General features: G+C 40.7%; 1 protein-coding gene across 1 annotated transcript in view; it reads left to right on the forward strand.

Moving 5' to 3' along the window:
* The first annotated feature begins 3734 nt into the window (after positions 1-3734).
* Positions 3735-16238, forward strand: part of LOC109626619 (ras-related protein Rab-26) — a 60403-nt gene continuing 47899 nt past the window's right edge. Inside the window, exons 1-2 of the mRNA XM_069517117.1 lie at positions 3735-4065; positions 7077-7187. Of these exons, the coding sequence (XP_069373218.1) occupies positions 3874-4065; positions 7077-7187 (303 nt within the window). The 5' untranslated portion in view covers positions 3735-3873. The remainder of the gene's footprint in view (positions 4066-7076; positions 7188-16238) is intronic.

Genomic DNA, 16238 nt, shown 5'->3' on the forward strand with positions numbered 1-16238 from the left:
AACAAAGCATCTGTCTGTGTTGATAAAAAAGAACAGTACAGTGATTTGTTTCTGTTAGTGTAACACAGTGGGTCTGTATTTGTTAAGACACACTGTAGCTGACTCAGTTGCTTCTTAGATAAATATTGTCTCCCTGTGGTTAAAGATGCTCCGATATCATTGATCCCTTCTCAATGCAGTTTCCGATACCAGGACTCAGCCGATGCCGAGAACCGATCGGATATCATTAATTCTTAAATTGTTTAAAACTACTTATATAATGTACTTTGACAGCTTCGTGTTTCTTGTTGTGTGACCTGGCTCATGTTAAACCTCTTAAAAATCAAATACATCCAGAGAGACCCACAAGTTGGCAGAATTGGTTTCTTAGGTTTCACAAACCCTGACCATTTTTTTCAGATTGGCATTTGTTTGTCACACATGAATGCAGGCCAGTGTTGCAGGTACACAGATGTTGAACTCCACGCAAAGCCACCATTGTTTTATTCGCTCCCTCGCTCACACAGATTGGAAGTGAACGGGCGGCAAAGTTTAGCCACTGCAACATTTGGGTATGTGTGACCGTGGAAATACTCAGCCATGGCATTGACATCATGGATCTAAATGAAAAAATCAGGCATATTCAGGGGACTGGGGACCCTGAGTGTGTGCATTGTTGATTGTGAGCTTGATTGAATTTGAGGGAACTATTGGGCTTTGGCAGATGTATGTGCTCTCCTGAATGATATTTTATTTTACTATCCATTCCTTTACCATAAATCGAATGTGCTGCAGCACAAAGCCTGCAGAGCAAAAGCTTTCCCAATATTTACGGCCTGGACTGTATGTAGAAGATAATGCGCCTGTCCCATCGGTGTGTCTGTAGATGTGTAGGAACTCTATTATTACAGTGCTGATGGATGGTGTCTGTGCTCCTACTGTTGTTCAGCTCATTGGTTTTGACAGTGCACCACTTGCACAGCATGGCTGTTTTTAATAGTCTCACCATCAAACGCATCTGCATCCTGTTTGCTGTGTTCACCGCTTTTGGACAGACGGATAAATCTCAGAGCAGAGTCGGTTCTCGCAGCCGTGTTATGCGACTTTAATTGTGAACCTGCAGATTACACCACAGGTCTATTTTGTGCTCTGATTGTATAACAAGACAGCAGAGACATGTGTCTGTCTCCAGTTTGGCTCCTGGCATCCTCCCAGTCGCTCCGTGATATAATATTGAAGTGGGGGCGGCGGTGAGGCTCAAAGACTTGTGACCAAAAAGATGTGGGTTGTTGGTACAAATCCCTGCTGAGAAAGTCTGGGCAGAAAAAAGTGAGTGAATCACGTCAGAGATGCATGGATGGAAATGTGACTTTTAAGTAGAGATGCCGGGCACCTACTGGTTGAACTGTTCAGGTTTGAAAATCTCTATTTAAAGGACGTTATAGATTAAAATAGACGGAAAAAGCTTCTGTGGGACATAAGGTGTACATCACAGCAAGTGAGTAACCAGTGCAGAGGACAGATCATCCTTTCTTCGTCATGACATCAGATTATTTAGAGTCTGTATCATCATAGTGGAGGAAGTGAAATAACCGTCATTACCTCCGCCAACTGCTGGACTTTCATGTTTCTTGGTATAAACATGGCACATGGATGATAGAGAACCCATTCCATTTTGGTGTGGATCCAGGAATTTCATTGTTTTTTGTTTTTTTTTGTGCATTTTCCAAGGAGTAATGATTATATGTATGAGTGTGTGCAATTTGGTTCAGATCCAAATAAAAATCTGGATCTAAGGGATTTGAAAGTGGCTCCATGAGGGTTCCCACTCTTCCCAAATCATTTCCAGGAGTTTTCCCTGATGATTGTGGACAGTAATGGATCAAAAATGCTCAGATAATAATAATAAACGTCCTTCTTTTTAAAGACGCAGGGTTCATGATTAGTGGCTACATCCACTAAACTCTGTTTGTTACTCGTGAACATGTTTTTGTGACTTGAATTACTTGAAAACTTACCTGAAATGCTTGAAACTCTGGCGTATATGAACTTGAACCTTGGACAAAACTACGATGCGATAACAATTTCAAAACAAAGGAGATCCCACTATGAGGTACACAGTGAGCTGTGAGTTATTATCAAATCTTTGTTTTAATGGGTTTTCACAGTTACAGGGGGGGTGCATGCCTGTCATTCTGCACAGCTTCTTCCAAACACACACTGTAGGCGATCGATGAATGGAGCTGAAATACAATTTCAAAAAGTCCCAGGACAATGAAGTTTAGTCCGAGAATATTATCATTTTTATCATCTCCAGGTTGTTTTCATGCCTGGAAGTATACTTTCTAAATCCCCAGGTTGTCCAGGGTGTATTGGAAGCCTCGGGGGCTGGTGGGTGTTTGTGGTGGTAATGTGCACTGACACATTGTCGTTAAAATAATGATTTATAATGATTTATGCATAAAATATATATTGAGGCCGTGTTCTTTTGCTGACAGCTCCCCTTTTCCCCTCTTTGCTTCCATCCTGGTTTCAAAACTTGACGCCCTCTGTTCCACCTTAAGTTATCTCTCCCACAAAATTCCTGTAGCAATTTCTCGAACACCGACGTTTCCCTCAGCCAACGAGAGTGTTTTTGCTTTCGAGCTGCTCTGAATAAAGAAAAAAAGCTGTATGTAAATCATGTCATGCTGAAGTCCCACATTTTACAGCCTGTCTGCTGCAGCTCTGTCCCATACCAGAGGAAGGTGTGTGATAATATTGTCTGACATAGTGAAGCCAGCCTTGAATGTGAAAGTGTCTGTGGAGAAAATGTAAAGCTTCCTGTCACACACATACATGCGAGAGATTGTATTGTGTGTGATTCCACTGGCCTTGTGTGTATTACTGACTCGAGGGCGCCCTCTCTTAGGCTCTGTACACACCTGGTACTAACATGTGTGGACAGCTCTGAGTGTGTGTGTATATATGCCAATAAACACGTACATAATTTCTGTTTGCAAAGATGCCATGCAGCAAGGAGAAGAAGAAGAAATTAAAGGCAGAGCAAATGCTTCTGTTGTTGCTGTTGCCTGCTTCTACACTTTAAACGACGTCTCTGGTGCCGATATGTGTCTACGTATATTTCGCTTAAGCCAGGACCACATTGACGATCATACTGCTAAAAGAACACGACACACCAGACCGCCTCCTACTGTGGTCTATAGCGTGATCGGAACGCTATCTGATCTGAGTGCGTTTACACCTGTACAGCTGTCCACTGACGTTTGAAGAAGTGATCACCATTTACTTTAATTGTATTGTATTTGGCTGCAATGCTGTTTACTCCTGAAGCTCCAAAAGTGTCTTGTGGACTCAAACACTTCACCCACCCCTCCACCAGCATAGTGGTGAGAAGATAATGAGTGCATTTTCATTTTTGGGTGAACTATCCATTTGAAATGGTTTATTCAGATTATTTAATCTGGTGGAATAAAAGTGTCCATGTAAAGGTATAGGCACTGACTCCTAGTATAATGTTATTTCTGCTTTAGGGTGGAGTTTCTTTATGGACGCACAGTAAAGACCATGGCTCTGTGCGCTCCCATCATTACAATACGAGGGAGGGAGGAGAGAAGCTGTTTACATAGTGAACCAGACCCCACATTCATCCAGCTGCTGCACCGGGACCACAGCTGGCTCAGTCCAACAGTCTCTTCACTGTGTCCGTGACAGATTTGCGCTTTACTCACAGTCATGCTTTTGACGCACAGGTGAACTTCTAATCGCCTCGACGCGCCTTCGATCACAGCAAGGAAAAGTAACAGCAGACTGAGCAGATCCACTGCCTCTTCCACTTCTCCTCCTCGCTTTTTCTTTCTCTTCTCACCGGGGGTTGAACAGGTCATCGGGGCCATGTCCAGGAAGAAGGCGGTGAAAGGCAAAGGGAGCTCCAAGAGCCCCAAGGCGTCGCCGAGCAGCAGCGGCAGAGACGGCGGGAGGACGGGGAAAGGTCTGGCCGCCGCAGCCGCTCCGTCCTCCGGACTGGTTTACCCCAGCAGACCGTCCATCAGCAACAGCGGAGAGTTTTACGACATCGCCTTCAAGGTGAGCCGAGAGATTGTGGGAACATGTTTGCAAAACATGTCACAGGTGCGATCCCTGCTGCTGCGAGGTCCGAACATTTCAACACATTTAAAACCACAGAAACACCTTCTGTCACCTGAGTTTGAATCCTCGTTTGCAGAGTTGCAAGTCCCCCCCCCAACCAGAAAACGAGGGTTCGATGCTAGAGGCTGAATATTAAGAGAAAGACTGAAGCCAGTATAGTTTTAACTATTGAGTTTACAAAGTTAAGAAGCATTGTGTCATGGTTGAACGTGCTACAGGACTGTATGGAAGCCCATTCCTGCCAAATAGAGGAAGAGATTTCATCAATATGACACAAGTTTGACTTTATTATCTCACAATTGATCATTTAACTAATTTTTTTATTTAGTAGCATTTGATTTATCAAGTAAAAAAACGTGATTTATATAATTCTCTTTGACTTATTTTATAAATTGGGTTTTAACTGGAATGCTGGATGTCAGTCAGAGTTGGGGGTGCCAACCTTTTCTGAGGATGTCTAGAGAATCTGGGCTCCCCTCCGGATTTTGCCTTTCACACATGCACAGCGCAGCAGATTCTCTACTCAGACGTGTTGTCTCCAGATTATTCAGGCGAGTGGCGGTGCAGCAGGCAGGATATAATGTATACATTCTGCTGCGGAGATCAGGTGTTTCTGTTTACAGCACATCGACACCGGATTTAGCTCTTATTACCTGAAGCTCTCAACACCTTGGTTGGTGTCTCATAAGGGTATGACACTGTTTTTGACGTGTAAGAAGCCCTCACGGTGAAATTGGGGGCTGGCTGCAGAAAGTCCAGAGGCTCTCACTCACACATTTGCTTTTTCATGTACGGCCCCTCTGTAGAATGTCTGGAGGATCTCTGGAGTTTAGTGCATGTCTGAAAACAGCTTGAGTAAGATTGTGTCCATCTAATATCACATTAAATATTAGAGGAAAAAAAGGTTGATATTAAAACCTGCGACTATGCTACATTCAAAATGTCACAGTAGAAAATCAAATGAAACTTTCTTTAATTGATTTAAGAAAACTTGTTCGCCTTGCAGTTGCTGTCCCTCACCAGTAAGGCATGCTGCAGCCCCCTCATTTCCAGCATCCTTGATAATTTTTATGTGTGTTTGTTGATAAAGAAAGTTAAAATGTATTAAATATACTAAATTACCTTGGATGTGTAAATTAAGATTTGATTGAATTTTCTAGTATTGTATGGCACGCAAAGTAAACATTTTATTTAGCATTTTATTTAACTTTCAAAATTCATTAAGTTAAATTTGAACTCCGGAGGTCAAGTTTGACTCACCCTAAGAACTTTTTTATTTCCATTATGCATAGCTTCTTTTCATGTCTTGGCAGAAATGGGCTGCCATAGAGGTGCCTGTGCAGAAGCTGTACACTGTCATATGGTGGATAAGTATTGGAAGTACTGCAGTTTGCTGGAAAACATTAATCCAACTATTATTTCCCTCAGGGGGGCATAGTCAATAACATTCTCAAACATTTGTTTGTCTGGTGTCTGTAATTTCATTATGTTAAATAAACTTGGCTGGCAGCTGGTAATAATTCTTGCCCCCCAACAGTGCCAGGGATTAAAGGTCGCTGTCGCTACTTTGGATATCCGACAATTATAATTCAGATTACAATTCAGATTATAATGTGACCTTAACTTCACAGAACAAAACCCAAATTTAATCATTGCACGTAATTATTATTCTCTGTTGCTTACATCGCCTCATATCAAGTCATGCCCTTGTTGAGTCAGTGGGTGGCGGTAATTAGCTGCAAATTCAATCGAGCCTGGAGTTAAATGGAAGCGAGGAGTTTTTGGTAAAAACATTACTGCTGGAAATATTACGACCTACGACGTTCACCCACTGATCTTTAGAACTTTTTCCAGGAGAGTAAGAATAAAACATTTCTTAAATTGAGCTAAACATAGAGAGAAACATCGTAGAAATTTAAGGTTGAATGATGAGCTTTTTAACGGGGCTGTCTATGTACTGGATTTTTCCCAAGATAGCCAGCAGGCCTTTGACAGATAGATTTGTACTTGCTGTTTGTCAGTGAATTCAATAATTCATTTGTACAGATAAAGTGTTTCAGTGTAAAGGGATTAAAGTGTCATATCAGCTTGTGGTCTGCTGATAAATCACATTCTGTTCTTTTAATTGTGCATAGATAAACTCCTCCATTCCTTCCAGTGATCCACTCTGGTGGGTGCTTCTACTAATTTATGTTTGTGCAGAATGTCTTTTCATACAAGCCAACACTTGAGTGTAGAACTGGGCATGAGTAATAGCAAGTGGACTTGTAAAAGAGGGATGAATAATGCAGTGCTAGAAAGTGTGTGTGCACTGCACATAGAGCCAGACTGTCCACAAGACCGCACAAGAGCGTGCACGAGGACCAAGGGGAATAATAAGTGGGGTAACGCATCTCGATGGGTAAACAGAATTCAACAGCGGGCCTGGGCTCACTGGCTAATCACAACCAAATTAGTAAATGTGCGTTAACTAATGCACTGCAGTCTTGACCCCCCCCATCCTTTCTGGTTTTATTATTCTACTCTATTCCCTGCAGCCCTGCCAAAAACACTGCTCTTGTTTAATGCACTAAGATCAGTGTCTCAAATATCACATCTGATACACACCCAACACAGTGACCTTTCATATTAGCATGTATTGCTGCCAGAATCTTTAAATATCAGATTAGAGGAGCATTAGTGCATACAGTGCTTGAGTCAGTAGTAGGGCACACAAACATTATCAGATGATACAATAGTGAACTGAGTGAATTTGAGTTTGTTGTCTGATGAGAAAGAAAGAGAAAGGAAGAAGCTCTGGGTTCAACTCTCCCGTCTGGAGTGAGTAGAAAGATGAAATTTATAATTGTAATCATTTCTCCTGGGGCAGCTGAGAAGTGTGTGTTCCTGTGTATTTGTGTACAAGATTTCACCCGAAGCCTTTCTTCCTCTACCTGTGTGTGTCTCAGGTGATGTTGGTGGGGGATTCCGGTGTGGGGAAGACCTGTCTGCTGGTTCGTTTCAAAGATGGAGCCTTTCTAGCCGGGAGCTTCATCTCTACTGTGGGCATCGACTTCAGAGTAAGTGTGTTATATTCACCATTTACGACATGAGCCACTTTAGGTTCACGTCCTGATTACACCTTGCAGAGAGCAAAACATGTTTGCCCGAAAATGTCCACATTTGTTTTAGGATAGTTGGGCCACATTTGATATTTTACAAGTGGGCTCACATCAATTTTGTTCAGGCCACAGGAAATCCAGAACTGCCTATCCACATACTATTTGAGTTCTCACAACTTAGGCTGAGCAATACTTCCTCTGATGAGTTATTGGACCTGTATGTGTAAACCCACTGAAAGTTTGAACACTGCCTCTGAGTGGAAAATGGACCATTAGGGAAACCTGAAATTCATTGAAGCAAAAAGGACATTTCAGTATTTTAGACTTTGATTAAAAAGAGAATTGTTTCAACAAAAACCATCCAACTTTAACAATCAAGCTTTAATAGTCAATATTCTGGTCCTGTTGTTTCCTTTCTATATGAGGATGTTACTTGAAATGTGTTTACACCCTTTCAATCCCTATGGGACACATTTAAACTCAATTAAGCTAAATTAAAAAAGTTAATTTAAAGTGAGGTTCTTTATTGATGGCTTAATGCTTATTTATACTGCTAATGGCAAACCCATTTTCTGCTCATGTGCCCGCGGGAGGAAATTGCAAACAAGGGTTGGAGTGCCAGTAAAGAGCAGCCACACTTTATGTGCTGCAGACCAGAAGCAATGACCTGTTTCAGTCTTTTACCCTCTTGCCGCTCCCCCAAGCAAGATCCCTAAAACTGCAGAATCTGACACAGCTCTTCGGCAAGAACCTTCCCCAAGGACGTATTCTCAGGCTCGATGCTGTCATCCAGAGAAACTTACAGAGCTCGTGTAACAGGAGAAAGAAGAGCGCTGAGCTGAAACACACATTGTTGATGCAGCATGCAGCAGGGTGTCGTAGGATGTGTTAATTGATACTCCTGGCACAAATGGAGCCGGTTACACACTGCGTATCATGCAGTCAACATAATTGTGTGTTTTGCAATTAGGTGACTGTTATCTATTCTTCACCTGGATTGCCATTCTCTTAACAGGCATGTCAATCAGCAGAAGGAGCAATAGTACAATAACCAAACAAGCAAACAGCTTTGGAACAAGTGCTGCTTTACTGGAGCAAAACCCCTGAAAAATAGGACAGTGGTGTGAAATACAGCATCACACAGCACAACGGTTTTTGGGGTGAAAGAAAACGGAGCAGTATTTTCACAGAGGTAAAAATAGATGATCTTCTTTTGTTAGTATTCATAAAAGAAAGCTTTTGCAGCTGGAAAAACGAACAGAGAAAACAGAGCAGAGAAGGTTCACATCCAAAAACTTCAACAGCTCCAGGATCTGAACTCGTCATTGTTTGATTGACATGTGAGCGACTGGAATCTGTGTCACTTCATTAAATCTACTGCATGTGACAGATGCTTTGTCTGCCCTCATTATCACTTGTGTACAATATGAGCGTTCCTGGTACTGGAGGGTGACAGAGTGAGCAGATAATTACCAATGATTTGGAGGTTATTTAAGGATGTCACCCTTGAAATGATAGATAGACTATTTTTGTAGACTATATCATTTTCTTTACCTTTTGAAGCCAGGCTAACTGTTCCCCTGTTTATCTATGCTTGCCCTAAACTGATGTTTGCCTCGACTAAATCTTAACATTTGTTTATCCTCATTTTTTTTTAAAGCGAGGGCTAGCTAACTGTCCGTGTGTTTTTTCATGGTCTGCAATGCAAAAACCAAATCATCTCTTAATTTACTGAGATCAGGTTAAGTTAAGTTCACCAGAGCTAATTGCTATTCATTTGTTGCTTAGAACCATTGGGGAGTTACTTTTTTGGTTTGCAAAGTTATGTTGCTAAGTTACTTGTCTGGCAAATTTTATTCACCGTTCCTGACTGCTGTGAGCACTGCAAGAAGCTAAATCATATCAGCAGTGAAGCAAAACAAGCTTGTTATCTGTTCACACATCGGCCAATTTACCCTGGAGTTCAGCTCTGTGGGAAATAATCACATATCTGTGTTGGTTTGATGTTTGTTGTATTGTGAATATGGGGCTGTATTGTGCTCCTGCCTTTTGTGTCGGGTCTTACGTAAACATAGCAGCACCGAGAACATTGGGATTGGAATGTTGTGAATAAAAAAACGCTGCTCTTCGGTTAAAGTTGAAAAGAATTTACAGCAATGTTGGGTTTGTGCAACAATGTGAAGGAAAAAGAGAAGTCAGAGTCCCCCCAAAAAATGTGTGTATCCTAATTTCTTCCTGACATTTTCATCTATTTGTATTTCTTTTAGGCCGGATGAAGTGATTACTGAGTCAGAAATCAAACTTCAAACACTGTCTCATCTCTTTTAGTCTTTGCCTGGGAGAAATGGAAAAGATGTGCCGGTGAGATGTATCTGTTTCTATTTTAGATGACGAGCAGGGTGTGTCTCATCCTGCTTCTTTCCTTAATGAGTGGATGTGTGTGTGTGTTATCAATCATATCCATTGTTTGGCTTCTTTCTCCCTTCACCACCTATTCACTCAGCTTGACACGATGCAGCAGAGCATCTGACCGGTTAATCATTGATCTGCTGCACCGCGTGGACTGACGTACATGGTTTCCTATGTGTGTGTGTTCCGGAAGGAGCAGCAGCCTGCCAGAGCTTGACAGGAGGACGATGTTGACCACACTCATGCCCTTTAGAGCTATGTCATGTGACATGGTTTGTTATTGTGTACATATGACTCCCAGCAACTGGCTCAGGGAGGAACAGATGCAGGAGGAAGCTGGTCTGTGCCACATTAAGCAACATCTTTACTGAGAATTTAAATTTTTGCACAGACTGACAAGATGGCAGCGTTCATATCCTGAATATTTCGGCTTCATTTCTGGATGTTAGGAGGAAGTAGAGATGCATCTATGGGCTGATGACAGTGGCAGGTGTAGCAATGCCCTCTTTCTTCCTTCTCCTAACTACGCACTTTCAGAGATTATTTTCTAAATAGTCAGAGCAGGTTTAATTCCAAGTACTCTTTCTTTGCCTCAGATAATTCATGGTGATAGATGCTGGATGGAGTGAAATAACACTGGAGAAATCAATTCCAATATCTTTGTTCTCCCCATTACAATGACATAAATGAAGAGAAAATCAACATGTGGCAGTTAATGGCGATCTTTTGGAGAGCTGCCACAAATTAATAAATGTATGGGAAACATTAGCTGTTCATTAAAGATGAAGAGAAAACAACATCAGGCTTGTTAAACTCTAGACAATAGAAAAATCTGCCCGTGAACTTCCTTTTACTTTGCGAGCCATGGTTTGAGTTGGAGAAAAGTCTAACTTGACCTTGGCACACACCTGAAAACCTGGTGGAAACAGTGAAAGGATAATAGAGACATCCCTCTCAGCATCATCATCCTCCTCGGGGGAAGACGAAGGATGTTTTTGACAGGCTGCTCTGGAAGTAATCAGGTTATACTTTTCCAAAAGTTTCACATTGAAGATTTTTTTTTATCTCTGCAAGGAGGTTTTGTTTTTTGTTATTATGGATTTTTTAGAAATTTTGTGGAGTGGTGTTTCATGATGCTTTTAATCTTAAAAATGCTCATTGACGCACACGAGACACAAGACTATCCGTCATCCTAGGCTAAAATCTCAAGGCACTGACAACGCCGCGCTTAATTTAAAGTTTAAAGAGTTTAGTTCATTAGTTTATCTAGAGATTGATGAGGTTTAAGAGGCAGGGAGTTCACTTTACATCTTTTTTTCTTATTCTTCTTGGATTAGTCTGGCTGCTGGCCTCAGCTTATTGGAATTCAAGACTGAAATGTAGCAATGAGTGTCAGGCTTGTAATTCACACTCACTTTATAAGAGTGGGAAGAAACTGTTCATGGGAATTGTGGTAATTTTAGAGTTGGCCGTACTATCGGTGTGAGATAGAATCTACTACTCACGTCCACTGTCTCAGTAATTAAATCAGTTCATTTCATTTTTACAATCCCGATCTTTATCATGTGAATTCTTGCTCTGTACCTGTAATTGTATGAATTTTAGGACAGGCACATGCATTAAGCCTTCTCTATCACGCTGTGCCACAATCCTGATGGACGGACTGTAATCAGTCAGCCGAAGACTGATGATGATTGCGGTCCCTCGGTGGCTCTTCAGGCTCCCAGACGTCGTCCATCGATCCTGAGATGTTTTTTTTTTTCTTCGTTGCAGTGAATCTTAATGAGACTGCAGCTATCTTCAGGCTGCAGGCAAATCTGATGATTTAAAAAAAAATCTCATCTTTATTCTTGACTGTCTGCTTTGAAATACTACCACTGGACGCTGGGCACACTGGACAGAAATGGTTGTCATAGTAACGGTGTACAGGTACACCAGGGGCGATTTTCTGGCCACAATATGGGAAAGGGTTAAAGGTGCATGCACAGTGGAAGAAACTGATCCCCACACATTCACACACCTCATCACTGCATTTTGTCTTGGATGAATGAATCAATAGGGCTTCGCTTTACATCCTTGTTTCTTTATGTGCATATATAACTTGTATACGTCTGTAACCAGCATCTACTCACATCAACCTTGACATAATGACTTTGTCAGTTTACGTGACACAGTGTAGCCTTGCATCAGTTCTGGTAGACGGCTGTGGGTGAGACACTCCACCTGAACATTATTTAAAGGGTGCGTAACATTTTAAATATCAACTTGAATGGCACCCAGTGGAGCGCTGAGGCCCAACAGCCCCCTTATGAAACCACATTTACTAGATCCAGATTTTTATATAGATCTCTCTGTCACTGGGGATGACACAGTGTGGACATTTTCCCACTATGTAGAAGATTAGTGACAAAACTGGGTGTACAGATTACACCGGACATTTATCAAAAAAAATGTCTCATGAAATCTTCAGTAGTAAACATAAGCACCTCGGTAATTGGTAAAACTTATAGGCGTAAAAGAAAGTTGACAAATAGTTGATAATAAAGTGCGAAAAACCTCGAACTATAATAAAGCACAAGATCAGATAAGTCCAGCTTCATTGATAGATAAGGGAACATGTTAATTAATAATAAGAGAACAAAATAGGTGATGAAATAGAAAATAGAAAGTAAGATTAAATACAAATACAGTGACGCAGGATGTGAAAGGTATATGTGCATTAGAATATGAAGATAAAATCTTATATGCATTTATATATGAATATATTTAGGTATGGTTTACAATATGAATACTAATTTAAAATTGTATGCATTATATATGAACAATTTAACCACCACCACCAAAAATAAAAAAAACACATGACAGAACGGATGATCTCTCCTGCAGTGTGGGCTGGAAATGATCCATGTGCAGATGCACGTCAGTGTTCATGAATAAGCAAAATGCTGAAACACACTCGTGCTAATAAGCTGCCACAGGATCAAAACAACATTCGGAACAGTTGAAAGTCAAAGCTGCTTTTTCTGCTCTCTTATATAACCCATCATTTCTTCTCATCTTCCTTTCATTCCTAATCCTGTCTGCTGTGGGTCTTCATTTGAATTAACTTCTCTGGTACATTACTGTTGTTACATAATGACCCCACATACAAGTGGTCCGCTGGAACCCGAGGACCTGGAGACAGATCCATATTTGACAAAGGCTTACCGGTCTGCTCAGTTTTACTTTTTTCCCTTCTGCGTCACATGACTCTTGGAGAGCTTGCTGGGTTCCCAGGAGACTGTTGTTATAGACCAGTAACCGTGACAACGAAGTGGAAAATGCTTCTGCTCGTTCGGCGGCTTTCAGCAGCTCTCGAGCCTCTGGGTTGACTGAGGTCATCAGCTGTTTTTTTATTTGTTGTTGTTGCAGCCACACATCAAACCATGACCAAAATCTGCATGTGGGGACACATTTTACAGATGGGTTTGAGGGCCGTATTCATTCGGGGATGGCATAAAAAATAACCTTTGCTTTGCACTCTCCCAGCTCAGTGCACTCAGATCTGGAAGCATTCCAGTTCAATCACAGTCTTGTACTGACGGCCGCAGAACAGCTCCACTGGAGCGAGCTGGTTTTTACATTTTGATGTGGACACAACACTTCACATGGAGGACTTATTTATTTCCACAAGAAGCTAAATCTCATGCACACATAAACTGATCTAACATGAGTTTTGGCACTTTTGTAGTTTTCTTCAAGGACACATTTCAGAATTGTTGCCCGAAGGAAAAATGTGAAACTTAAGTTTTTCTTTTTTTTTTTATGTGTAATGTTTTTTTTTCTTTATGTAAGATAAAAAATAAAAAGCCCAAAGTGAAAGTGAGCTCCTCTCCCGCCCTCTCTGATAATTCCCCATCATTGTGACATCACTATACCCCACATTCGAATAATGCACTTATAGCTGCCAGGTAAAACGAGAGGAGAGGCTGACATTTCCTAACATTTTCCTCAGAGGGGCAAGGAGCTAAAACCAATTATTTCAGACAGAAGCTGAAAAGAGGAGCTGCAGCAATAAGATATGCTGAAAATAGTAACTAAACAAGTCTGGAGGCTCTCACTCGGACATTTGCGTTCACGCATACAGCCCTTCTGGAGAATGCCTGGATATGTCAGTATTTTAACAACCTAGGGAGTTAGAGATCCATCCCCTTTCTTCTCCATAGACTAAAACAAATGCACATGTGATAGCTGTCCAACTCAATGACACATTCACCGTGTCAGCTGGAGCATTTGGCAGCATCACTTTCCCCTCTGCCAGTCCAGGGCTCCAAACCAGCGACGAGAGATCCTGTGCGCCTACACCCGCCCCCTCTGTGAGTTTATATTTATACTGGCTTCATACAATCTTTGATCAAGATGTTCAAATGTGTTTTTATAAATAAATCAGACGTCTGCTGCCTAACCCTCAGGTTTTCATCGTCCCTGGTGAAGATGAGATTTATAATTAGAAGTTTTATAGTAGAGATCGTGTCATAGAATAAATCAAATGGATTGTTTTTTAATTTGAAAACAGCAGTGTCGGTGTGGCATTATCTGGCTTCGCTCTGCTCGAAAATGACAGATGATGTGATTGGGGGAGGAATTTGGTGTGTGTGTGTGTGAATTGGTGCAAGATGGATGGACGGACAGAATCATGTTAACAAACTCCCTTCATTTCAAACTCTGTGAGGACAAAATTGGCCTCAGTCTGTCACAGTTATGAGACACAGGCCTTCACCTCTGTTCTCTCTCCATCTCACTTGATGTCATCTGAATTTGTCGCGTTCTCTCACCAGTGCACAGCTTCACACAATCTTCCTTTCCTTTCGGTTTTTAGCAAATTATACACACACAGCTTCAAACCAGATTTTGTTAGTGAAATCGGTTATAGAACATTAGCCTTTTACGAGCAGCAATATTTTTTTCATCATATTTTAATAATTTCCTTTCATCAAAACAAAGAAATCCCTAATGTCTGTCCTAACAGGAGTTCAATTATTGTGTGAATGGGATTGAAGGCAATTTCACACATTGTGTATAATTTGATGGGTTTTCATGGCATCACAGAGAAATTAGATGTTTTTATCTGTTATTATTATTGTTACACACACACACACAGCTCTAACATTAGTGCACAGGTTAAACAGACAGAACCACTTTACAAGCTTTTAAAAAATGCTTTTTAATTGACTCCTATTATGTACTCTTAAAATAAAATGTACCATTACTAATGCCATTAGCCAATCAGGGTCCCTCATACTTCTTACTAGTGTGTTCAATATGGTACAGTAAGTAATTCTAATGTGATCACAAGGTAATAACAAACCTATTAAGACCTAAGACGCTGAATAAAACCGGCCTCTAAAACCGAAGCATTGTTTAAAAACAACCACCTAAAACCTGAGAGTTTTCTGAAGAGCTGAAAGAATTGCCAACATTTGCATAAACTTTAATTTCCCTGCCTCTGAAGCAGATGGAAACATAAAATATAATATTCAGTTTATAGCTCAAACACTTAGCTTTCATTGTAAATCATTGGCTTCGACTTAGGTAACATTTCTTTTAAAAAGAACAAAGCAGGAAAACTGGCTGATATCCTTCTTCTTCCTCTTCCTCCTCAAACACGTCTCTTACTGAGCCCTGGTTAGCGGGTCAGCAGAAACATGAATCTGAATCTTCTTCATTATTATTTTCATCAATGACATGGCTGCAATATTGTGCTCCTCACTTAGACTTTTATTCAATGCACATGTCTCCCCTCATGCAGACTTGAAGTTGGAAATGTAGGATTTGCAATTTTCCAATTGCGTTCCAGACCTAGCCTTAAAGTTGGGGTAGATGAGCAAAGTCTGACTTTAAGTTGCATTCCATTATACTAGGAGTTTGAAAATCCAGACTTTTGTGAACATTTACATTCATATTTTACATTGAATACCATATGATATATCGATTGAACATTTAGTATTTGCTTTTAACATTGACAAATATAACATTTGTATTTAACATCTACATTTATCACTCATTTAGTCAATATACAATTTTTTAATTAGGTTTACAGCAGAACATTACTCTCTAAAATGCATTGAAAGATTTTTAAAACATTTAGACAGAAATGTATTGAAAATTGAAGTGCATTTTTTATTTATTTTTTTTTACATTTGGTTATACTAAATGTGTGAAGACTTGGCAGGCTCCAACCAATGTAACCAATCCGCTCAGCCTCTTTGTCTCACTGAATGAGCTCTGGAGTCACACCACATGGACAGAGAAGTCCCAGCTGAAGGATCGACCCTCTGTATTTTAGCATTTTGTGTTTAGCAAGGCCCAGCATGCAACATGGCAGGTGCATTGGATTTGGGAAACTTGACGTGGTCGCTGTTCTAACTGGGCTTTTTACACATAATTGATTTTTACTAAACATTGTAAAATAAAGTGAAATACTCAAATCAAAAAACTCAAGAAAAAAAGTATTGATTTTTGTCTATTAGGCATCGACCATGCTACTTGATTCAGTCAAGTCTGATGAATAGACTCTAATGAACAGACTAGACTGAATAGTGGGTACTTTCATTACACACC

The sequence above is a fragment of the Paralichthys olivaceus genome, chromosome 21 (genome assembly GCF_024713975.1).
Source record: "Paralichthys olivaceus isolate ysfri-2021 chromosome 21, ASM2471397v2, whole genome shotgun sequence".
NCBI lineage: Eukaryota > Metazoa > Chordata > Actinopteri > Pleuronectiformes > Paralichthyidae > Paralichthys > Paralichthys olivaceus.